The following is a 25,580-nucleotide window of genomic DNA, read 5'->3' as shown; positions in this document are numbered from 1 at the left end:
CACCAGCCAGCCCCAGCGGACTGGCCCCGCCCAACACCCCCCACCACGGCACCTGTCTCTCACGCGCACCCCCTGTTCACTCGTTTTGCCCCTCCCCTTGCATCGAGACACCTGCCCTCCGCGCAGGCGCACTCTCCCCTCCTTGGCTGTGCCTGCTCTTTGCGCAAGCGCATTTGGCCCTCTCTTGGTACTGCCTACTCCCGCGCGCAGGCGTAGTCGCTGTCACTGCTCTCGGCGGCACCTGCTCGGGCGGTGGTGGTCGCAGCCATCAAACGGCCGCCCGGGCCGCGCCGTGACGTCGGGGGGGGGCACAGCTTTGGCCGCGCAGCTATGGCGAGCGCTACCGCCGCCAAGCAGCAGCCGCCGGCGCAGGACCAGCGGGCGCCCGGCGGGGCCGCTACAGTCACCGCCTCCGTCGCCGCCGCCGTGTCGGCGCTGCTGGGAGATACGGGGCTGGCGCTGGGCGGCTGCGTGGCGGCGGCTCTGAGCTGGGAGCGGCCTCTGCGCAGCCTGGGCGGCTTCGTCTGCGCCAATCTGCTCTTCTGGTGAGACACGCTGGGGAGCGGGGGTATTGTACTGGAGTTCCAAATTTTGGTAGTTGCTGAAAAACTATGATGCCCTGAAAAATATGCAAATAAATATGCAAATACGCGTGTAAATACATCTTATTTACTTTCTATTGCTCATAACCTGGGCCATCGAAGTGGAAACATATCTTTATTTGGAGGCGAGCGGTTAAGAAAGTGTCACCAGCAAGCCCCAAAGTCAGTTAAGGCTCCCTGAGTGTCTTGGGTTTTGCATAGGCTGCATCAATGATCCTGTATTTCGAATGCTTTTACAGCTCTCGATCCTACCTAGTACAAGGGTTGAAATGATGTGACAGATAAGATAATTATCGCATGCCCAGCAGTGCTAGTGTGGGTTGCCCCCAGCCACATGTCTCCACCACTCATAAGGGGGATTCTTACTTTTCAGTCTGCCCAGTTCATCCCTATTAGCTGTGTGAGGGTTGGCACTGAGAAAGGACTTGGAAACCAGGATTAAAGAACTGGGAATAAGGGACTAATTTTAGCCTTATCCTTGCCGCAGAGGTCCTGGCTGTGTGGCGTCTTGCCCTCGCACCTCTTCTTCTAGGTGCTCCCAGTCCTGGGACCTCCTGGTCATGTTCTTCTGGCCCTGGCTAAGCTGGCCATGTCTCTGACCAGGAAAGAGACTCTGGCCAGAGCTGCTTTCCTTACCCTTGTTTGTTCCTGTCTCTGGGCAGAATATCATTGAGCAGTGTCTACTGGCCCTTTGGACTCGTTTGAGGGCCAGTGGGCACTGTCTGGTGTACTCTGCTCAGTGTCTCTCCTTGTTCATAACCTTTGACCAGCATCCCCGTCCTTGGTGTTTTTTTATTATTTTGCCCCAGTAATCAGTTGTCACCTCTTTTGTAGCCTCCCCATCTGAGGGAGGCTGATAGGCTACTTATAGGGCCTAGGTCCATGTCCCTGAAGGTGACAAATAGTAAACCTCTTTCTGGCCCTAGCTAAGCTGGTTGTCTACCTGGCAGCAACTAGCTGGGGCACTCCTGGGACTGTGAGGCATATTCCAGTCCTTCATCCTGTTTTTATGGTGGGGGTGCCACACATTCAATTCAAGATATGATGGAAAGCAGTAGCAAAATAATATGTATTTTGTGTAATGTTTTTGTGGCTGACTTCCCATTTTGTGATGTGAGGTGTCTTCCAGTCTTTCATTCATTCACATCTTCAGGCAGAGTTTCACAGTTTTTCTGGAGCTGTTTGAGGGGCAGTGGTAGCCAGCCAATGGGCTCTGCTGAACATTTGACCTCTGCTACTATCCCTGTTGTCACTTCTGTTGTTCCACTGGCCTCTGCTGTTGTGTTTCCAGTGGCCACCCTGACTCAGGCAGGCTTGCTGTTTTCTTCATGGGCCCAGCCTAGCATTGCTCAACCCCACAAGTAGGCCATTTGGTGCTGCATGTGCTCTCTTCAGTCTGGGGCAGCTTAATCATTACAGTGGGCAGCTCATTTGGGGACATGGGGATTTGGGGCTTCACAGCAGAAAAATGACCACGTCTCAGTGATTCATAGCCATGGGAAATGCTTGTGAGGTTTTTTTTTTTTGTTTTGGTGGCAAATACCTGTTGTTTTTTAAACACCAGTTGCTCCCTTTCATGGGAGCCCCACTCACCCATTGCCTGATGGTGTAACTTCTTCTGTGTATCTAATTGCTTACAGACCGCGAGGTATGTGCATGTGTTTTTTGGGGCTTTCTCGTTTAATACAACTGAGACTCTGGGGAATGAATTATTTTTCCTCTCATGATGCTGGGATTGCCTTTTTTCCTTTCCAGTGAATAGAAAAGACAAAACAAACAAACAGGCAAACTCCATTTTGTCCTGTAGAACCTTGGCAGTGCTCGTCTCTTTAAATAAGATGAGGTGTGGGTCGGACAGAAAGAATGTCTCGGTGTTAAGCATCTCATTGCCCAGAAAAGTAGCATTGTTGAAAGCTTATCAAAAACCCCTTGCTATAAGTGCTGTTCCAGGCAGGTCCTTCATGTTGAGGAAAAGTACACATTTAGGCTGTCACTTTCTAGATATCTTAGAGACTTGTGAATTTCCTTAGACAGTAACTGGAAGGGCCCTAATGCCTAATGATGCACTTTAATAGAAGTACGTAATAAAATGGATATGTACACAGCCCAACATATCTGCCTGTCTGTAAACGATTAGATACACAGAACAGTTACACCATCAGGCAATGGGTGAGGGGGGCTTCCGTGAAAAGGAGTGACTAGTGTTCAAAGAACAACAGATATTTGACAGCAAAACACAAAAAACCCGCAAGCATTTCAATGGGTACGGCCCTATGTATATGTGCACTGTTATCTATATACATGAATTTTGTTCCATGTTCCAGACGGAGGTGTTTACACTTGTTTAGTCTGCCTGTCTGACATTCAGTTGCCTAACTAAAGCCCCTGGCAGACATTATAAGCAAGATGCAATTAACGTGTTACTCATGTCTTAAGTAATAACCTGGCCACACATTTAGACAAGTAATGGTGCAACAAAATGGGAAACAAGCTGTACATCCCTCAAGCCCCCAGGGTACCTTCCCAGCTTTCCCCACTTAGAGAGGCACCCCAGGGAATCTTGGAGTGCCTCCTTATAAGCAGGAAAGTTGGGGTTCCCAGCTCAGACAGACCCTGTTGCATGTGATCACAGGAGCAAGTCTGGCTGAGTGGGGAAAGCTGATCATAGAGGATGGTCTGGCTGAGTGGTGAAAGTAGGGCTTTCCTTGCTTTCTGGAAACCATCTCCAGAGTTCGCATCTCCCATTGTCTCGCACCACCAAGGGCAGGACAAGGGGCAATGAGTGTTTCTTCTAGTGAAGCAGATTATCATGGTATAGCTTAAAGTACATTGAACAGGAAGGGAGGAATTTCTTGCTACAACAGCCAAAAGTGCAGGTGGGAAATCTCAGCCCATCAGCTGAAGTTGAGGGTGAAGTTGGGTAGTAGGGAGCACCATTTCTAAAGATAGGGGCAGGTGTGGGGGTTTTCCCTTTGTTTCTAGCACATAATGAGGAGGCTTCTCTCGCACCCCCCTAATTTCATCTCTGCATGTAATGGGAAGTCTACCATAGTAACAAAACACAGGTTATAGAAATACTAATTTTGCAAGCCTAAACTCAATTAAACAAGGTACCTTGGGGGGAAAAAAATGAAAATCTCCATATTCTAGCTTTGTGCCTAGTACATAAAAGCAGAAAAATGTGAGAGTTTGAGTAGCTTTCCTAGGATCACAGTGGAAGCCTATGATGGTTCTAGGAACTGATCTTAGACCTACTAAATTCCAGTTCAGTATCTTAAATCAAAAGATCATTTTTCTCAGCATCCCCTTAAAATCAGGTTTAATGTTCACTTTAATATTTGAAACTATTCTAGTTTCTTCCATCAGCCTCCAAGTGTGATGGTATAATTTGCATGGGAAAAATGTCAATATCTGATTGAGACATGCCCTACTAGTAGCATCAGTGTCACCACTTATTTGTTTTTTATCTCTTACCACTTCATGGAGCTTAAATCAGTAAACAAATTGGAGCAGAAATGTAAGAGGTGTTTGTCATTTCTGTTTTCTCTGTTCATGAATAAATGTGCTATAGTATCCTTTTTGCCTTTTTTATTTCTGGTTTATAACTGAATGCATAGTTTTTGAGGATTTGTGTGTAAACCTGTGAGCCTTTTTGGTAGGAATTTTGTTTGACTTGCATTTCTTAAGTAACAGTATTTCATTTGATATCCCTGATCCAGTAGTGTGCTTACAAAACTGACTTTATTTTTCAAAATTCCTTTATAATGCAATTTTCTTAATCAAATGTTATTGTTATATACGTTATTGTTATATACTCATTCCTTGCATGCTCTAACAACTGATGTTCTTTTTCCAAATATTTTAAGTATACAATAGAAGATTCTCCAAACCCAGTGTAGCAAGTGTGTCCATAAATACATTTTCTGTGAAAAATTAGTATTTCTGATCATTCTTCATATATGTTGTTGTAGGGATTTTCTTTTTACCCTCCCTCCCTCCCCCTCTTCTCCCTTTCTACTTTCACTTTCTTCAGTATGAAACTTACTAAATGCTTTTAGAAATGTTTTCGTGTCTATGACACAGTACACTAATAACAGTCCTTTACAACAATTTTAAGATGCTAGCTTCTTAGATATGGGTTTCAATACTTTTGTAAGATACCTGGGCCTGGGAATATAGGTTTGGAAAGGGTCTCCCATGTTTCTACTCCAATAAATATGAGGTAGCTTGCCCTAAAACATCTCAGGGGCATATTACCTTTATTTATGCTGTGATAAGAGCACGCAGATGGGTAGTTACTGCGGACTGGCCAACGCACTTTAAGTTCACACACTAGCTTAGCCCCCAGTGTCTTGTTTGCAGGTCCATAACCTTTGATAACTTGCATACCTCTTGTTCATTTCCATATCTGAATTTACATAAAAGTATATTTTATGTAATACTGCGTTAGTGTGAGATTTTTCCATTTGCTAGCTTTGGTTTTCATTTTTTAAATATGTATGTACAATAGCATAAATTACAACAGTGAATAGATTTAATTGATCACATCCCAAAGCTACTGCTGTTTAAAAATGCTTCCAGTTCGGTGGGCTAAAATTATTTGGCACAATTAACAATATCTGTGTATGCAGCAGTTACTGTGTGTTACTGGGAGAAAATGGTTTTCTATCTCTGTACTTGTGACTTGCATTACCTGATGCCTGAGAGATCAGGTTTTAAGTGGCTTAAAGTCGGATGTGGGATGAAGGGATCTGCTTCAATGTGACGTTAGGTTTGGCAAGGAGTTATACACAAGTCTAGTGAGCTTGCTGACAATCTTCGTTATTCTGAATCTGTTTTTTAAACACATCTTAATGTAATAAGACTGAGTGGAGGATGGGTGAGGTGGCTAGATTCTGTATCTGTCTATGTGCTGATCTATTTTTGTTTGTTTTGGTCCTTGATGTTGCCATTAGATGCAGCCTTTTTAGTCATCTGCTGAAAGAGCAATCTTGAGTAGAAGCGGTAACTCATCATATGTATGGGTTAACTGTATGTATATCACCTGCCTGGAGATCATTCTAAACAAATTGTTCCACCTGATCCCATGAAACCAAACAAATATTCATAAAGGTAGTATAATGAGAAACACTGACTAAGCACTGAGAGAGATTTTGCATTTGTTGATAAAGTATTTGATCTGCTTTATGATTAGATGTCAATGCATTCCCTTCCTTATCTTATATTTATTTTTTCCTGACAGTTGACATTTATAATGCTAACTGTGCCAAAGATCTTAAAGGAATTTGCAAATATTAGTTCAGTGCTGTCACTTCTGTGAGGTAGGGCGAATATAGGGTTAGGCTTTCAAAGGCATACTTACAAGTTGTAAATATGATTGCAACATGCCTGTGATCCTGTAGAATGTGTGCGCATGCATTGAAATTTGTATACACAAATGCTATCTGATCAGCTGGCTTTTTGTTGCTTGCCTCATGTTCAAAAACAAAGCTACCTGACATAATGACTGGAGATAGGATTTTTTTTTTTTTTTTTTTTATTTACGTCTCTTGTGTAAGCATGTCACCTCCACCGTCATCCCGTAGAAGGTCACTGTTACAGGGTGCCCTCAGGGTTCAGTCCACTGGTGCCATACCTTAGTGTTAAATAACTTGGAGCGAGGGTGGTAGACTGAATTTAGTAACTGCCTTTTTCCTTATCTATATCACAGACATCAAATAGTTCAGTCCCAGGCCCTCAGGCTTTCTACCTGCAAGGTCTTTTCTTGCCCTGGCTAATAGTTTTGGTTTTGTCCCTTCTGGGTCTTGAATTCAGAGCCCTCAGCTCCACAGACCAACAGGTTATCCACTGGGCCAGGCCTATAGTCTTTGCTGTCACGGTGTATCCCACACCTCAGAGCAAGTACTTGCAGTCCTTTTTAGGATCAGTTACTGCAGAGTCTTACGTCTCAGCAGTCTGCTACGTGGTCTCCACATTTTCCCTTACAGTCCCATCCATTCCACTGGATGTTATTAACAGAGATTTTAATGAAACAGCCCTCTGTTTCAATGAAATGAGCACTCTGAGTTGCTCACAAAGTCTAGATTCTATCTAGAACATAAACTTCAACCCTGGGCCCAAAAGGTATCAGTGAAGAAAACCACTCAGCTTGCCTTCTGTAATGGGATGACTGGCTCTATGGGTGCAGAGAAAGCAGTGGACGTGATATACCTTCACTTTAGCAAGGCTTTTGATATGGTCTCCCACAACATTCTTGCAAGTAAGCTATGGAAATATGGGTTGGATGGATGGACTGTAAGGTGGATAGAAAACTGGCTAGATTGTCAGGCTCGAAGGGTAGTAATCAGTGTCTCAGTTTCTCATTGGTAACTGGTATCAAGTAGAGTGCCCCAGGGGTTGGTCCCGGGCCTGGTTTTGTTCAATGTCTTCATCAACAATCTGGAAAATAGCACAGAGTACACCGTCAGCAAGTTTAGAGATCACACCAAGCTGGTGGGAGTAGTAGATATGCTGGAGGGTAGGGCTGGGATTCAGAGAGATATGGGTAAATTGGAGGATTGGACCAAAAAAATCTCATGACAAATCTCAAGGACAAGGCACAAAGTCCTGCACCTAGGACAGAACAATCCCATGTACCAGTACAGGCAGGGGACTGACTGGCTAAGCAGCAGTTTTGTTGAAAAGGACATAGGGGTTACAGTGAATGAGTCCACAGTGTGCCCTTGTGAAGAAAGCTAACAGCATACTGGGCTTCATCAGTGGGAGTGTTGCCAGCAGATCAAGGGAAGTGATTCTTCTGTGTTCAGCACTGGTGAGGTCACATCTGGGGTACTGTGAGGCCACATCTGGGGCATTTCAAAATGGCCATAGGATGTTTAATTAAAGCTTATTCATCAAAGCTTTAGTTTGGGCTCCTCACTACAGAAAGGCTTTGGGCAAATTGGAGAGTCTAGGGGAGGGAAGTGGTTAGGAGACTGGGGCACATGACTTCTGAAGAGAGGCTGAGGGAACTGGGCTTATTTAGGCTGGCAAACAGAAGACTGTGAAGATTTAATAGCAGGTTTCAGCTACCTGAAAGGTGGTTCCAAAAAGGATGGAGTGAGGCTGTTCTTAGTGGTGGCAGATGACAGAACAAGGAGCAATGGTCTAAAGTTTTGCAGCAAGGGAAGTTTAGGTGTTAGATATTAGGAAAAACCTTCTCACTAGGCAGGTCATAAAACTCTGGAACAGATTTCCCAGAGAGTTTCATAGTTGGTAGGGTCAGAAGGGACCTGAGCAGATCACAGAATCTGACCCCCTGCCATGGCAGGAAAGAGTACTGGGGTCAAATGACCCCAGCAAGGTGTGCATCTAGCCTCCTCTTAAAGACCCCTAGGGTAGGAGCAAGGACCACTTCCCTTGGAAGTTGGTTCCGGATCCTAGCCGCCCTGACCGTGAAGTAGCGCCTCCTGATATCTAGCCTAAATCTACCCTCTGCCAGCTTGTGACCGTTATTCCTGGTCACTCCTGGTAGTGCTCGGGGGAACAGGACTTCCCCAGTTCCTGCTGGTCCCCTCTGACTAGTTTGTAACAGGCCACTAGATCCCCCCTCAGCCTTCTCTTGTGGAGGCTGAACAGGTTCAGGTCCCATAGGACTGAAGGGTCTCTCCTCATAAGAGGTTGTGAAATCTCCATTCTCAGAGGTTTTTAACGTCTGGCTAGACAAAGTCTTTGCTGGAATAATCTAGTTTGGGATGGTCCTTTTTTGAGCAGGGGTTTGGACTAGATGTGACCTCCTGATTGTGTATGATTCTGCTGGTGAGATCCCCGCATCTTTGAGTCCATTCCCCATATGCCCCAGGACCTGGATGGTTTGCTGCTGGGTTCTCTCTCCTCTCCCTCTCAGGTACTCTGTCCTGATTTCACTACTAGGCCTTACCTCTCTCCTGGAGTATTGCCTGAGCTTCATTGCAGCCGTGCTGCCTGACTTGAGTCTCCCCCTGCCTCTTAATCCCTGCTTAGTTTCTTGCCTAAAGAAAATTTACCTAGGTTTTGTCTGGGGCTAGCACATAAATTTCTTTTAACTGATAATCCAACTTGATCCCCAATGCCAGTATGTTCCTATCTTATTTGCTTTTTTTAATAGGAATGTCAAAAACAGAGCACTTTTTGTCTCGGTCATCTTTGCTGGGGTTAGCTTTAAGTCTACAGAAAAAGCAGGCTTACTATATTTTTCTTAATGGACTAGTTCAGTTTTTGAAATTGCAAGCAACTCTGGGTGCTTGGGTTCCTGGAGACCCGCTCTAATTAAAATGCCACAGCGTCATGTGTATTCAGGCCCCACACATTTCAAAATGGCCATGGGATACGTGACCTAAAGCTTATTCAACAAGCTTTTAGTTAAAGCACCCTAGCAGCCATTTTTGAATCCTCAGGGGCTTATCCATATGATGCTACGGCAGTGCTAGAGCATTGAATTGGAGCATGTGTATAGGTATCTACTGTGTGCAGATTAGTGTTTCCCAAACTTTTGATACCTGGAGCACCCTTTTTTTCTTGATTAAAAATGGAAGCACGCTTAAACCTGAAAAGGGGTAGGCAGTGTGTACATGTGTGTGCGTTTCAAAATATGTAACAAATTCCATACCTCTGCCAGAAGAAATCCTACCAGTGCTGAGATGTACTGAATAGTCTTTCTTTTAAGCAAAGGATCAGTTTCTGCAAGTGGTTCTCAATCTTTTAAGCCTCAAGCCATCCCTCTATAACTTCCCTGAATTTCATGGTACCCCTGTTAAAAATGACTGAGACATAAATTCAGAAGAGATATGGGCGTGGGGGGTGGCCTTTGAGGCTTCTGCCAGCCCCAGGAGAATGGGAGGAAGCAAGTTGAGTTGCAGAGATCAGCTCTGCATCCACCCTCCAGCCTGCTCACAGCAGAGCAGGCTGTTAGGGCTGTGCAAAGTGGAAAGTATTCGCTTCGGATTCAGCCAATTCTGAGGGCAGTGATTTGAGTCAGAGATTCAAAATTCAAATCACTGTCCGGATTCCATTCGGCTGAATAGGATCTGAAAGTTTCAGCGCCGCTTCAGAGATTTGGCCATAGACTAAACAGGCAGCTGCCTCCAGCTGTAAGTCTATTGGGGTTGGGGGAGAGGAGAGGGGGGGATTGGGGCTGGTGTAAGGGGTGTATTACTCAGGGAGAGGTGGGGTGGGTGTGGGCTGCAGGCATGGCAGCAGTCAGAGCAGGGACTCTGCCCTGCTGCCACTTGCCCAGCTGGGGCAGGGGAGGGGATGTGGGCATGACTCACTCAGGGCAGAAGTGGGCAAGCAGCAGCAGGGCCCCTGCTCCCAGCACTGCCATACCCGCCCCCTTGCATCAGCTGGCAAGCAGCAGCACAGAGTCCCCACTCCCAGCGTTGCTATGCCCTGCTGCCACTTGCCCCCTTCTGCCTGGAGCAAGCCCTGCCTGCATCCTGCGCCCCCTCTAACTGCTCCACAAGTAACGTGCCCCTCCCCCCCCCAGCTGGGCAGCTTGTTTCAGTGCCAATCTCTCCCTCCCCCAGCTGTGTCAGCTGTCTATTTATTCCACGTCTGAATTGCTGAATCTTTTCCAAATCTGTTTTGGAATTGATTCGGATGCTTCAAATTGATTTAGAGCTTTTAATTAGACTCCCGATTCGATTTGGATTTGGAGAGTTGGTCACCTAATCGGGTCGAATCTCTTCCAAATCTAATTGGCTACTGAAGCTTTGCATAACCCTACAGGCTAGGGGGAGCATGGCGCGTGTGAGTGTAGGGGGCAGGGAAGGGTAGGAAAAGGCTGCTTCTTTGGGAACTGTCAGTGGTGCTGCTGCTGCTGGAGTGGTGTCAGACCGGGGACTAGAACATTTACTGCCTCGCACACGGAGATCTCATGGCATAGTTGAGTTTCACTGGTGTAAATAATGTGCCCCTTACTACTATAATTCATCAAGGGCAACAATACAGGAGTGTTCTTAGTTCTTCTAATACAAATTTATGCTATATTCAAAAACAGTACATCACATTCATTGAGAGCAGGTTGAGACAAGTCCAAACAAGCAGATTCCCTCCAAACTAATATAAATTTGGGAGGAATCTAATTGAAACCTTTTGTCATTATCTAGAAAGAGGGAGGGAAACTGTATCCTTCCATGTTAGCTGATAGGTTAGTAATGGTCAAAACTGTATGTACTTGCATGAAAAGGGTAGTAATGAACAGAGATCCTGGTTTTCTCTGTTTAAAAATCCCCAACTTTCTGATTTAACCCTCCTGTCCACATTTTTCTGCGATTAGAATGAGATGCCACTATGCATACACATGCATACACGTGTGTGTGTGTGTATAGATATCAGTTTAACACAATATTTTATTGATATATTTACAATTTTAAAGCAATTTAGAAAGCTACCAGTGCCTCAATCATTATAATGCTACAGGGATTTGGGAGCGGGACTTAGGAGTCTGGGAGCTCAGGTGGTGTTCTCGTCGATCCTCCCAGTCTCGGGCTATGGGCTGAGGAGGGAGAGGAGGATCCACGCAGTGAACCAAAGACTGCGGAGCTGGTGTCATCGGGAAGGCTTTGGCTTCCATGAACACAGCCCATTCTTTGGCGAGAGAGGCAGAGAGCTGCTGGGAAGAGATGGCCTCCACCTCTCCCCGCTGGGGATGAGGCTCTTCTCAGCCAGGCTGGCTGACCTGCTCCACCGGGCTTTAAACTAAGCCTGCTGGGGAATGGGGGGACTACTGCCACTGCTGGCCCGCTGAGCAACCCTTGCAAAGCCAGCAGACCAAGGCACTTAAGGGAGCCCACCCTTGCCCCAGCCCTGGCACAATCTATGGGCAAGGCAAGAGCCCCCAAGGGCACACTTGCCTGCCTGTACACTAATGCCAGGAGCCTGGGCAACAAGCAGGACGAGCTCATCCTCCTGCTCAGTGCAAAGAAATATGATGTCATTGGGATAACGGAGACCTGCTGGGACTCCACCCATGACTGGACCACGGGTATAGAGGGCTATACCCTGTACAAGAGGGATTGTGTTGACAAAAGGGCGGGGGTGTAGCTCTCTATGTGAAGGAAAGCTACATGTCCCTGCAAGCTGATGTTGGCGACCGGCATGGACAGCTAGAGACCCTCTGGGTAAAAATTCGTGGGGAATACGGCACAGGGGACACAACGGTGGGACTCTACTACAGACCTCCCACTCAAAGTCCTGAGCTTGACCAGGAGTTCGCCTGGGAACTGATTGAGGCCGCTTGCTCCAGGACCTTGGTTGTCATGGGTGACTTCAATAACCCAGACATCTCGTGGGAAGATCACTCAGCAAAATCCGAGCGGTCGCAAAGCTTTCTCTCGTGCATGGATGATCTCTACCTGACTCGAGAAGTCTGTGGGCCAACGAGAGGCAAAGCGCTGCTCGACCTGGTACTGGCTACAGGGGACGACCTAATCGGCGACCTAGTGATCAATGGGAAGCTGTGTGACAGCGACCACGAGCTGATCACCTTCACCATCCTCCGTAAAGCTGGCAAGTCAGTCAGCAACACAGAAGTCCTTGACTTCAGAAAAGCCGACTTTGACAAGCTCAAGAGGCTAGTCGGTCAGGCCCTTAGGGACCATAACCCCAGGGAGATGGGAGTTCAAGAAGAGTGGTTGCGTCTCAAGGAAGCGATCCTCAATGCACGAGCCAAATCTATTCCAACGTGGAGGAAAGGCAGCAAGAAGGCACAGCAGCCTTCCTGGCTCTCCAGGGACCTAGCGGACCTCCTGCAGCTAAAAAGGAAAGCCTACAAAGGATGGAGGACGGGATTCACCTCCAAGGTGGATTATTCTGCACTGGTCCGGTCCTGCAGGGAGCAAACCAGGAAAGCCAAGGCTGCAACTGAACTCCAACTAGCTTCAAGCATCAAAGACAACAAAAAGTCCTTTTTCAGATATGTGGGGAGCCGGAGGAAAAGCAAGGGCAACATTGGACTCCTGCTAAACCAGATGGGGCAACTGACAACTGACGCCCAGGAAAAAGCCAACCTATTAAATAGGTACTTTGCGTCAGTCTTTCATCAGTCCCATGGGACGCCCATGCCTGCTATGGGACAGGGAAATCTGGGTGTGGGGGATCCCCTACCCTCCATAAATGCTGACCTCGTGAAGGAACATCTTGAGAGGCTGGATACCTTCAAGTCAGCCAGCCCTGACAATCTGCACCCCAGGGTACTCAAGGAGCTGGTGAGTGTCATAGCCCAGTCCCTGGCACGGATCTTTGAAAACTCCTGGCGCTCTGGTGTAGTGCCCGAAGACTGGAAGAAGGCCAATGTGGTGCCGATCTTCAAGAAAGGGCGGAGAGTGGATCCGGCTAACTACAGGCCCATTAGCCTGACTTCTATCCTGGGGAAGATCTTAGAAAAGTTTATTAAGGAGGCCATCCTTGATGGACTGGCCCAGGCTAACATTCTAAGGGACAGCCAGCACGGGTTTGTTGTGGGTAGGTCTTGTTTGACCAATCTCATTTCCTTCTATGACCAGGTGACTTATCACCTGGACGAGGGAGATGAGATTGATGTCATAGATCTTGACTTCAAAAAAGCTTTGATCTGGTATCTCATGATCACCTCTTGGCCAAACTGGCTAGTTGCGGCCTTGGCTCCACCACGATCCGCTGGCTGGGAAATTGGCTCCGTGGTTGGACCCAGAGGGTTGTTATTGATGGTATCATGGTGCCCTATGACCAGTGGGGTCCCTCAAGGCTCTGTCCTGGGACCCATACTGTTCAACATCTTCATTAATGATGTGGACAGTGGAGTCAGGAGTGGACTGGCCAAGTTCGTCGATGACACCAAGCTTTGGGGTAAAGCATCCACACCAGAAGATAGGCGGGTGATCCAGGCTGACCTGGTCAAGCTCAGCAAATGGGCAGATGAGAACTTGATAGTGTTTAACACCGAAAAATGCAAGGTTCTCCACCTTGGGAGGAAAAACCTGCAGCTTCCCTATAGGCTCGGCAGTGCTACGTTGGATAGCACTACAGAAGAAAGAGAGTTGGGGGTCATCATTGAGCACAAGATGAACATGAGCCTGCAATGCGATGCTGTGGCTAATAAAGCGACCAAAACGTTGGCTTGCATCCATAGATGCTTCTCGAGCAAATCCCAGGACGTCATTCTCCCCTTGTACTCGGCCTTGGTGAGGCCGCAGCTGGAGTACTGCGTCCAGTTTTGGGCTCCACAATTCAAAAAGGATGCGGAGAAGCTTGAGAGAGCCCAGAGGAGAGCCACGTGCATGATCAGAGGTCAGGAAAACAGATCTTATGATGATAGGCTGATAGCCCTATGGGACTCTTTAGCCTGGAAAAGCGCAGGCTCAGGGGTGATCTGATGGCCACCTATAAGTTTATCAGGGGTGACCACCAGGATCTGGGGGAATGTTTGTTCACCAGAGCGCCCCAAGGGATGACGAGGTCGAACGGTCGCAAACTCCTGCAAGACCATTTCAGGCTGGACATAAGGAAGAATTTCTTTACTGTCTGAGCCCCCAAGATCTGGAACAGTCTGCCAGCAGAGGTGGTTCAAGCACCTACATTGAACACCTTCAAGAGTAAATTGGATGCTTATCTTGCTGGGATCCTATGACCCCAGGTGACTTCCTGCCCTTTGGGCAGGGGGCTGGACTCGATGATCTCTCGAGGTCCCTTCCAGCCCTGATGTCTATGAAATCTATGAAAATCTATAATAAAATAAATTTGAAATACCTGTATATTTTGGTGTTTGGGGGGGGGGGGGTTATCATGGAAAATCAGAGCTTCCTCTTCCCCCTTTGCTCACCAGGATGCAGGTTCAGCTGTGGCTGTGCCTTCCCTCCCCTCAACCCCCCACTTTGTGGTGCTGAGCAGCCCTGACATGCCAGTGCTCTGCCCATGCAGTTGCCCCTCACTCCCAAACCACAGCCCCCTGGCTCTGCTAGCACGCCTCACTCCTGACCCGCCACCCCCTCCTCCAGCCCTGCTGGTGCCCTTTATTCCCAGTCTGCTGCCCCCACCTGCAGACCCCAGACCCTTGGGTATGAGGAAGGGGGTGGGTGTGTAGAGAATGGGGTGGGTGTTTTTCTCCTTCAGAGGAGAAAATCCAAGTTTTTCCATGGCAAATGGAAAACCTGGATCCCTGGTAATGAAAATAAAGAGAATGAAGCAGAAACAGTAAAACAATGTAAGACAGTAAAATGAGGCAGAGAATGCTAAGTGAACTGGTTTTAAAGCTGTGGACTTTTTGATTATACCCTCCCGAAACTGTCATTTCTTGCAAAAATTCAAAAATAAATAAATAGTAAGTGAGGTTTGGAGGATAGAGCCAAGAGAAATAAATACTGTTTCATCATGAGACAAGATGCTAAATCCAAATGAATATTGTGTTGGAGCTGCTGATGTTTTCAGTGTTAAAACCTATTTATCTATGCGAATATATCTTAGTTGGTTGTGTAAAAATGACCCCCTACCATAGAAAATGAGCTAAGAAGTTGGTGTAATAGGAAGAATGGTAGAGTAGCTTGGTGACCTGACTAAGTGCAGATAGGCATTCATGCAGTCCCTATTATCTGATGGAAACAAAGTGAACTTAATAATGAATCAAGCAATGTATTCCTTTCATCCTTCTCTTATAAATGGTCTGTCTCCAGCAAGAAACAAAATGGAAAAAAAAACACAAAACCCTGAGATAAGCAGGTTTAAGCAGCAGGGTGGTTCTACTCTGCTAAGATTCCTGTATCACTGGCAGCATTGTATATCCCTCTCCCTTCTGTCAAGGTAAAGTCCTTATTTCCAGGTTAGCTACTTTTCATCAGCTTCTGTCAATCATCAGTGCTGCAGCTGTTCTGATAGGTCTAGCTAAAATGGAGTCACTTGATACTTACTCTGCTGCTCAATGGTGAAATTGAGCTATGGTCCTAAACAGACATTTTTCTGGAATTTCATCCTTGTAAGGAAAGAAAGTGTTTCCTTGAATAAAATTTAGATTTCAGGTGACAGTATAAACATAAATGGAGGGAGAAAATATTATTGGAGGGGGAGGTGCTGAGTGCATGCGTCAGCACAAGAACTGCAATTCCCATTGTGTGATGCATGCATAGTTAGCCTCTTCTTCCTCAGCCATGTGGAGCTGAGCATGTGTGGGGCGCTGGCCTGGCTGTATGTCAAGTAGTGATTCTGCTATCGTCAGCTGCCGCAATATTAGTTTGGGGGGGGGCTAAGCCACCCCCCCCAGCCTTCTGCCAGCTGTGAGTATAAATTGAAATTGGGCCAGAGGCAGAAACTGCCTGCTTTGGCTGAATCTTGAGTGTTTAAATTCAAATGGTCCTTTTGTCAATGGGATAATTAAAACTCAGTTAAAGGCCTGTGAAATAGGGTGGAAATCAAGTCTAATTCAGTTAGCAAAAACTTTTAAATACCATTGGTCCGCTGACCCCTTAAAAACGACTTGCTTGGTTTTGGAGGAGAGGCTGATTTACAAGAACCAAAACCTGGATTGTCAAAGAGCCAGACTCCATTACAGGAAAAGTTGGATAGTTTTTAAGGCTTTGATCTTGGCTGAAAAATCTCCAGAAAAATTCAAGATACAGATAACAGAGCTGTTAAGTTCCTGTGTCCCATGAGCTGATTTTCTTCTGTAGTTAAGGAGAACGGTGCATTCATTGGTGAGTAACTTAGGCTGCCAACAGATATGAAAAAAACCCAAAACAAAACATCTTTCCCAGAAGCAGTGTGTTAGTTTGACTCAGCTTTCCAGCATCTGTATAGATTGGGTCCTTCAGCAGGGCTTTTTGGTGCTTTTATCTAAAGCTGATTCAGTCAATTATTAGGTGAAACCCTACAGATGTAGGGTGAGCCGGCTCAAACTAACTCAGCCCCTCTCTTGGGCATGCACTGTGCTTGGTGCTGGGGCATGGCAAACTTAAGTAAAGTGTTGATTGTTTTTCTCATGTCTGTAAATGGAAAATCCTGAATCTGAATCTGGGCTGGAATCCTGAAGCTGCTGGAAATTTCAGACAAAGTAGAAAAGGAGACTTGAAATATTTGTTTGTTTTTTATTTTCCTTGCCATATATTGTACATTTCAAAATTGCTAAACATGTGACTAAAGTCATATACTATGGAAGAAATAATTATTCATATCATGTACCACTGACGTAGTGAGCCCATTCACATGATAGGTAAGAACCTGAAAGCAGTAAAGAACTGTAGAGAAATACAGTTTTTACCATTTTAAGGGCTGTGGCTGAGACTTTACCTTTACTTTGCCTTTCCTAAAGTAAAGAGAGATTTAGGGCACTGGGAGTAGGGGTGGTGGGTGTAACATGCAACTGCTGCTCCCATGCAAGAGATGAAATTAAGACTTCTTCTGTGCTGTGCCAGAATTGCAGGTTAAATAAAGGCACCTGGGCATGTTTCTAGGACTGTAAAGGAAGCTGAGTTCTGCTCTCAGTTGATGTATAAACCCAGAGTAATTCTGACTTCCCTAGAGGTTTTTTGTATTCACTTACATTGGTGTAACCACATAATTTGGTGCTCTACCTCTGTTTCCAGTGCTGAGTTTAGGCTTTTTTTTTTTTTTTTTGATGAACAGATATTCAGTTGTTACAGATCTGATCTCTGAAGGGTCCTAAACAGCCAACAGATAATGACAACGGGAGTTAGTGGTGTAGCTCTCTAAAATGCTTCCATTCCCTCAGTTGGGTTGCAGAGCTTTTTACAATAGAATTATAGGCTGATCTCAGGAAGAAATAGTTTCATTTTAGCTCATGTAATATAGGTTTGTGGCAGGGTTGTCGAACATATAGGCAGTGGGTCACCCAACCCAGGGGGTTTATCTCGAGCTGGATGGCTCACCTCTGTATCTGGCCTGTTATATTTCTAGCTGCAGCTTCTAGAGCTGCTGTGTTGTCATGGCCAGCCCTGACCTACTGCAGAATATGTGGGATTTGATCACTATCTAGCAAGCATATCTGGGGGAAGGCAGTGGCATTAAGCCTTGTGTGTTTGATGTGCTAACCCAGTGGCTTTGGCAGCCTTAGCAAGAAGCCCTGTGAGCCAGGTCTGGAGGTGGGTCTTCTGGACCTTGGGAAGCCCCTGGTCCAAATCCATCCTGCCCGGTTCATTTGTTTAACCCCATAGGGGAAACAAGGATACATAATTTCTCTCTGACTTAATTGAGATCTGCTTTTGGTTGCGGGGTATAATTTCATATGTTCATTTATATATTTTAAATAGATTCAGTTGTATATAAATATTAGAAAATGTGTAACAGTGAGGTGTCCATTATAGACTGGATCAGAGGGCTTGTTGCTCACCTGGTCCTAACTTGTCCCACTGGTAAATGCTAGCAAGAGAAACAAAAAACACTTCCCTTTTTTCCTGACATTTCTATATAAGCAAATCCTTTATTAGGTACAGGAATGATGTTTGATAATCGAAATGCAAATGGTGCAGAAGCATAAATAAAAGCAGAGTCTCCTTCCATGAAATGTCTTAATTCTGATACAGCCCAACATATCCTTGGACCTGGAAAGGGGTTAGCTCTTTTATCACAGAGGTCAAGTGATGAACTGGCATTGGGATTTGTTTCTAAGCTTTAAAAATCATGTGTCAAAAAAGCCCTACTGCTTATAATAAACATTAGGAAGTAGGAGCTGAACTTAGTATTAGATTTCAGTTAATTTTTAAGACGGTCTACTTTTATAAGTTTTTTTTTTTTAAATGCCTGCAGGTACAACTTTCAAAAGGAATCCTCCACAGCAATCAAATATAGGCAAGGACAAACTGCAGTCATCACTATTTCAGAAGCAGACCTGAACGTAATCTAACCACGTAGCCATGTCCATATTTATCCTTAGTCCATGGGTAGGCAAAATGCCCGATCAGGCCAGCATCTAGACTTCATTTCCCAGCAGCCCCTGCCCGTATGGTTCTGGCTGGTCTCCATGGAGAACCCAGCCACACCTGCACTGTGAAGAGCAAGGCTGGGGTTGCCATGGAGACCCATCCCAGCCATGCTGGTAGGGCAGGGGGCTGCTCTGGAGCCACTGGGATCTTGCCATGGGGGCAGCCAGGGCAGAGCTGTGATCTGTAGCCTGCAAAGGGCAGAGCCTGTGATCTGTAGCCAGGAAGGGGCACGCAGGCAGTGTATCATGGGTCTGCCCCAGCTCCAGCCCAGGCTGTCACTGCTGCAAGGAGCTGGGGCAGAGCCGTGATCCCCTGCCCAGAGCACGTAAGCTACAGACTGCTACTCTACCCTGGCTCCAGAGCAAACAGCCCCCTGCCCTGCCCTGCCCTGCCCTGCCAGCGTGGCTGGGGCTGCTCTCCATGATGACCACAGCCTTGCGCTTTCACAGCACAGGTGTGGCTGGGGTTTCCATGGAGACCGGCCCTAGCCATGCGCAGAAACGCCTGGGAAATGGAGTTCATTGCTGACTGGATCTGGCCCATGGACCAGACTTTGTGCCCTAGACAGTGTTCAGCACCAGTTTGGCCACACCCAATTCTGATGTCTTCTGTAAATAAGAAGGTATCTTTTGATGGACAAGAAATTAAATGCAGTCTCTATAAGGCATTGATGAAGCATATTGCCAGAACACCATGTGGAATTTTTACTATTTCACATCTTCCCCAACCCCTCACCTTCACAATCTCAGGATGCAGTTTGACTTTTACTGGGTGGGAGGGGAAGTGTTCTTAAATCCCTAACTGAAATGGTTGCTATATTCAAAACCTTTTGAAAGATTAACTTTTTTTCATTAATTTTAATAAGATAATGTAGATTCACTTAGATTTGAAAAATTCAATCAGTATCTCGTATATTACTTTTAAAAGTATCCTTTTGCAATCTGATAGGTAAATGACATGTTTATGCTAATTTTGAATGAGTATTTCTTGCAGAGAGTGTGCTCTGCTGCTGCTGCAGTTTGTCCTGAAATACTGTTTATGTATGACATTTAGAATGTCATTATTTTTCTTGCATATTCATATACCTTTCTCTTCAAAATTGGGGTGCATGAATTAAAGCAGGGAAGCTGATTTTTCAGCCTGTAATAGAAGCATTTTGCTTTGATTTATGCTGTAGTGTGCAGCAGCTGTCACATTGGTAATCAGGTAACTGACTTAATGGTTTGTTGTTTTTCACTGCACAGTAGTTAATAATCAATAATCTCCTCTCCTTTTTAATAGTCTTGACTTCCACTAATCAAGCTAATCTTTTGTAGGGAAATTTTGCTGTCTGCTGGCTATTCTTGGTCTCTCCTCTCCTATTTTACAGCCCTGGAGACTCTTTAGATCTTTTCAGAATCATCGATCTGTCTATGGAGAGCAGTGTTCAACTGCACCTAGGATTTCAGCTTTAATTAAAAAAACAGAACCAAAAAGCTTTAGTTTCTTCATTGTACCTCTTGGAAACGAGGTGTGCATTATAGTTCATGGTGTGTTTTATGCAGAAAAAACGTTAGGTTTTTTACCCAATAAATTATGTTGAAGGCTCTGAATTTCTTTTGGCTTGTCAGTCTAGATGCTGTGAATCATGCAAAGTCTCGTACTGATAATTCCTACAAAAACTTTTCAATATCAGGATGCTGGACCAAACTAAACAAGTTGGTCAGATTCATATCTAAATGGTATAGGAGCAATTGACCAATTAAAAAGCAGTAATGGCTTCATAGCATAATGGGAGCATAGAATAGTGCCAAATTCTTGCTATGATGATTCTAGTAAATAATCATTTTAAGTTAGTACCAGAGAACCAGCCAACCAAGAATGGGACTTGTTGTGCTAAGCACTGTACATACAGTAGTGAATGGGCCCCGCCTTAGTGTTTACCATCTAAGTCAGTGTTTCCCAGCTGGTGTGCTGTGAGGCGTGTCCAGATATACCGCAGAATTTTGGGCTGGAGACACACCCCCTACCTGCTGTCTCTGGTCTCTTGGCTAGTCCCTCTGGCTTGCTCCTGAGCTGGTCGCTCCCGGAGGCGATTGCTGCAGCTCCTGCCACTACGGCTGCTTGTCTCCACACCGGCTCTTCTGTTCCCGGCTGGTGCTGTTTCTTGCTGATGTGGGGAGGGCTTGCAGTCTCCGCTGCTGTAGCCGTTCCTCCCCACACTAGCTCTTTGGCTCCCTGCCGGTACTAGGAGCCTCTGCCGCAGCAGTTCCCCACTGCTCCTTCTGTTCCTGGTGTGCCCGTTCCCGCGCTCTCGGGGCCGGCTTTCATCTTTGCCAGGTAGCGTCTCCTACTGACATCACCCGGTCTCAGCTGCAGATGAGTGCGGCTGATGAACCGTGTGGACATTTCTCCCCGGCGCGCTTCTTTGCTTCTTCGAAGTCCTGCAAGAAATGAGTTTTTTTTTCTTTTCCATTTGTCTGGGGTTTGCCTGCGGGTATGGCTTCCCACTCACCCATTCTTATGTCCCTGGGACAGGGCTGAATCTCTGTTGAATCGAACCGGCAACTGAAACTTTGCATAGCCCTAGTAAACATATTAAAATATTAAATATGGTAATATATAAATAGGAAGAAATATGTGTTAAGGGGTACACCTACTAGGTTTTGATAACAGTTTGTAGTACCCATAGTAGTATACTTTTATTACTGAAACCCTGCCTTAATGCAATAAAAAGCTCATATGTAGTGCACAATTAGTTGGTTGTATACATGAGACAGATAGATATGCCTATAGTCACTAGGTAGTCTGGAACCAGAGAACATGACTCAAATCTGGTGGGATTTTGAAGCATTGCAGTTGTTTTGGGCATTGTGGTGGAAGAAGCAGTGGTTCTTTCAGAATATTGGTTTCCATTAAAAAGGTACATATTCATATCTTAGTAGCCCATAGAGTTAGCCAGCGTCAGAGGCTCTTTTTTTCCCCCAATGCATGAGAAAATTATAGGGTGAGGTCGTTTTTGTTACTTCATGTTTAATCATGTAGATGGTACAGTGGCTTGTTTCCCTGAACACAGTAGAAACAAAGAGCAAGCAGTTTCCTTCTTCAGAAATCCACGTGCATCTTTCCAGCTAGTACTGTGTCCTGAAGACAGTTTGTGGCTGCCATATGAGCTGTCCTTGCTACTGCTTTTCTTGTTTTGGACTTTCCCTCTGTGTCATGGGATGGGATCCTACAGGATGGCTGTGATCTCCTCAAGGCCCCCTTACCATGCCAAGTTGGCCCAATGGGCACCCTTGATTCTCGCCCGCCACATCTTTGATGGAAAATATATATAGTAAGGAGGCTGCCTTTACATCCTCTTGGACACTGTTTGCTGTACTCTCTGACCCTGTGGACTCCCAGACCCCTCGTGGGTCCTGCTTCAAGATAGATGTCACAACGGGTGTTTCGGGGCACCCTAGCCTTATGGTCTATGTGTGGCTCTAACTGGCCCTTTACCACGCCCCAAGCCTCGCTGATGGTACTGACATTTAGTCTGGGCCTTGTTATAATTTGGCCCCCTTGTCCTCCCTGGGCGCTCCGCGCCTGACTGGCATTTGCATTCTCTGCAGCCCTGTCTCGCTCCGCGCCTCAGTGGTGCTTGGGCTCTCCGCAACCCTGTCTTTCTCTGTCCCCGCAAAGTGCTGCTCCCTCTCTGGCGGTGGGGTCCCCGTGCTGCTGTGGGTCCCCTATGAGGCCTCCTCCTTCCTTTAACAGCTTCACCCTAACCACCAGTGTTATACAACAATAAACAAAACACAAGCCCCTGGGCCATAACATAAATTCAAGCTGCTGGGCTATAATTAAACCCTACTGTCATTTAAACCCTACTGGGGAATACTCTGTCCTACAACAGTATCAAGAGCTGCTTGTGCAGTCAGGCCCCTCCCCTTTGCTTGCTCTGGGAGAGCTCCTTCTCCCTTGGCTGCTGGCAGGAAAGTGGCCTCAGCCCTGGGTTATATATGAACCAGGCCCTGCCCCTTCTGTTCAGCTGACTGCTGACAGGTGTGCGCCACTAGCTTGTTCTGGCTGCCCTGGTAACCAGCAGCTGGGGCTTCCACCTCACTGCTAGGGCTCTTTCCCTGGCAGTTTCAGCTCTTTTAAAGGAGCAGGGCACCCTAGTGTGCCGCAACACTCTGTTATACAAATATGCTGCAGCTGATAAGTTCCCAGCTCTGTGTTTACAGCCAGGTCCTGGGAAACTAATTGGTTCACATGATGTAATTTCTTTTTGGCATTACAGTCGGGCTGCCTTACTTCCAGCTATCCCTACATACAGGGACATTTAATTCAGTTTTTTATTTAAGTTTAAAGGTGCTTAGCACACTGATTCGCTTTAATGAAATCTATGATTGACAAAATCCAAAACCACGTAGTACAAAGATTTTAACATACTGAAATATGTTTAAAAATTTTTTTCCAGATCAGATTTTTGATTTTAGAGAGTCTTCCTCATGATAGATTTCATTTAAATCAAATTGATTTAAATTACTGGTCAGGAATCCTCGATTTTAATTATTATTTTCTACAAAAAGTGCATTCTTGTTGTTTGATATAACCTTAATACAGTAAAAACTTTGTTATTTGGCACCCACTGGCGAATAGGGAGTGCTAGATAACAAAATATGCTGGTTAACTGAGTGGCCCGAACAGGCGTCTTTGCCAGTTCTAGGGTTAAGTACCTTTCTCTTTAAAGGTAATTTGTATACTAAAGACCAAGAGATGCTGAAATGTGGCTTGTGTAAGCAAGCTTATAATTAATTGATAGGGGTGCACTGATAAAGATATTTTTGGCCAATACCGATGGCCTATTTATTAGCCAGCCGTGTCGGCTGATACCGAGCCGATAGCCGATATGCACCTGGGCAGCTTGGACAGCAGTGATGGGTCAGTAAGTCTGTGAGGAGGAAGGGGTCTGGGATGGGGGCAGATGAAGGCCCCCATGGTGAGGGTGAGAGTAGGGCTGGAGCAGGGGCAGCACTGCCCAGCTAGAGTGGGGCACAGGACGGAGCCGGAGGTGGCTTGTCCATGCAGTGCATCCTGGGGGGGGGGGGGGGCGGGGAGTGGTATGTGTCCCCTGAACTTAAACACCCTAGGGGAGACATGCGGGGGGGGGGGGGGGGGTATGTGTCCCCTGAACTTGTGCATGGGGCAAGGGTGAGCTGCCCCTTGCGGGCTCAGGGCCAGGGGCTGCACCAGCCTCTTCCCAGTGGCGGGGCTGTGCTTATGGTGGGAGGCAGCAGCACTGGGAGGGGGTGCTATGGAATAGGCTACAGCAGTGGTTGCCAACCAGTGGATCTCAATCCACAGGTAGATCTCAGAGCCTCTTGCGGTAAATCTCGGAGTTAATCCTAGGTTGGGGTGGGGGGTTGAGTGCCCATGTACATGCATGCATGCGTCCCAGCACAGCAGGTCAGTCCATGTGGGAGGGAAGGGGCAAGTGCTAAATTGAGGCCCCTGTGGTGAGGGACAGTGATGCAGAGGCAGAAGCAGGGGTAAGTTGAGTGGGGGCCTGGCTGGGTGGGACTTACCTTCTGGGGAACCACTCCCCCAAATATTTTTTTCTCCCTCTGCCTCGATCTTCCCCCCCCTTCTTTCCCCACACTTACCTGCTGTGGGGGTGGCGGTGGTACACGGTAGATGTTGGGGTGCTTTTAAATGCCGAAGGTGATCTACTTAAAAAGGTTGGAGACTGCTGGGCTACAACCATCCCAAAATTCACCATTGCCTCCTTCCAGTGCCTCTGCTACCTGCTCTGAGCAGCCCCCGCCAGGAAGAAGCCAGCGCAGCCCCTGGCCCTGACCCTGCAGCAGACAGCCTTCCCTCACCCAGCGTACAAATCCAAGGGTCACATGCCCCCCCATGCCTCCCCTGGGGGTGCATGTAGGGTGGGCCCTCCCCCTTCCACTGTCCTGTGCCCCTCAGATGAGACACTCACAGCTCTATCCCATGCCCAGCCCTACTCCCTCCCTCACTATGGGGGGCCTCCATCTGCCCCACTCCCATGCCCCTTCCCTCCCCTATGCTCTTCCCCCCCACACAGACTTATGGAATGGACACTGCTCTCCAAGCTGCTCGGCTGCATTTCTGGCTGTGTGCATGCTGCAGCTGCACACATGCACATTGCTACTCTGGTCAAAAAAAAGTCAATTGCTGATAATGTCAGTTTTCCTTTTATTGGTCCTGATATGGTGTACCTCTAGTAATTAATTACTTGAAATGTTTTGCTTCTTGATAGTATCCATGTGAAATGACCATATTCAGTATAAGTATTAATGCATCATCAGTTCACATGTATTTTCTCTCTATTTTATTTGGGTAGGATAAAAATCCTAGACTTGCATATAAGAACTCACTGTAAGCTCAGAGTTCAGTAATTTTTTTATGTTTGTTTGTTTTGTTTTTCCCCTTAAAACCTAGGTTCCTTGCACTGACCCCTTGGAGAGTGTATCACCTGACTTCTCTCATAATACTCGGTGTTGTAATAATGCAGATCGTAAAGGATATGGTATTGTCTAGAATAAAAGGTAAGGCAGTGCATTGTTTCAGAGATTTCATCTCTTACAGGTATTTGCATGCACCTGTTGTCAGCTCAGTCATTTTTGCTTGCCTGTTCTGATTGTATATCTAATAGTGCAGTAAAGAGATCTTGCATTATCAAAACAAGTAGAAAAGAATCTCTGAAGTGCTAAAAATAAATTTTGCCCTGAGAAGTGACTAAAAATGGCATAGTGAAGTTCCATGTTTATTTCATTAACTTCTAAAGTAAAGGTACTTCATTTACAAACTTTTATTTTGAAACCACAGATTTAGAAATGCATCTATACCTAAAATAACATCGTTAACAGCTCTTAAGTTCACTGCTCCTGACAGCATCAAGAGCCCTGATATCAGTCTGCCATCCTTAAGGAACTTTTCAAGTGGTTCAGGTATAATAAACATAATACTTAAGAACGCCAGGCCAGGATTGATTGACCTTCAGCCCATCTACAGTAGGGATTCCCAGCATATTTAACATCTTTTGTCAGCAGGGTCA

At 46.2% G+C, this 25,580-nt stretch overlaps 1 protein-coding gene across 1 annotated transcript in view; it reads left to right on the top strand.

The window, feature by feature from the left end:
- The first annotated feature begins 221 nt into the window (after window positions 1-221).
- RETREG1 (reticulophagy regulator 1) overlaps window positions 222-25,580 on the top strand; it is a 110,459-nt gene continuing 85,100 nt past the window's right edge. Inside the window, exons 1-2 of the mRNA XM_090049900.1 lie at window positions 222-545; window positions 24,965-25,071. Of these exons, the coding sequence (XP_089906026.1) occupies window positions 331-545; window positions 24,965-25,071 (322 nt within the window). The 5' untranslated portion in view covers window positions 222-330. The remainder of the gene's footprint in view (window positions 546-24,964; window positions 25,072-25,580) is intronic.

Source organism: Crocodylus siamensis, chromosome 5 (genome assembly GCF_052110815.1).
Source record: "Crocodylus siamensis isolate JL-2025a chromosome 5, ASM5211081v1, whole genome shotgun sequence".
NCBI lineage: Eukaryota > Metazoa > Chordata > Crocodylia > Crocodylidae > Crocodylus > Crocodylus siamensis.
Note: the sequence above shows the minus strand (reverse complement) of the source record. Positions and strands in the feature narration are given on the sequence as shown.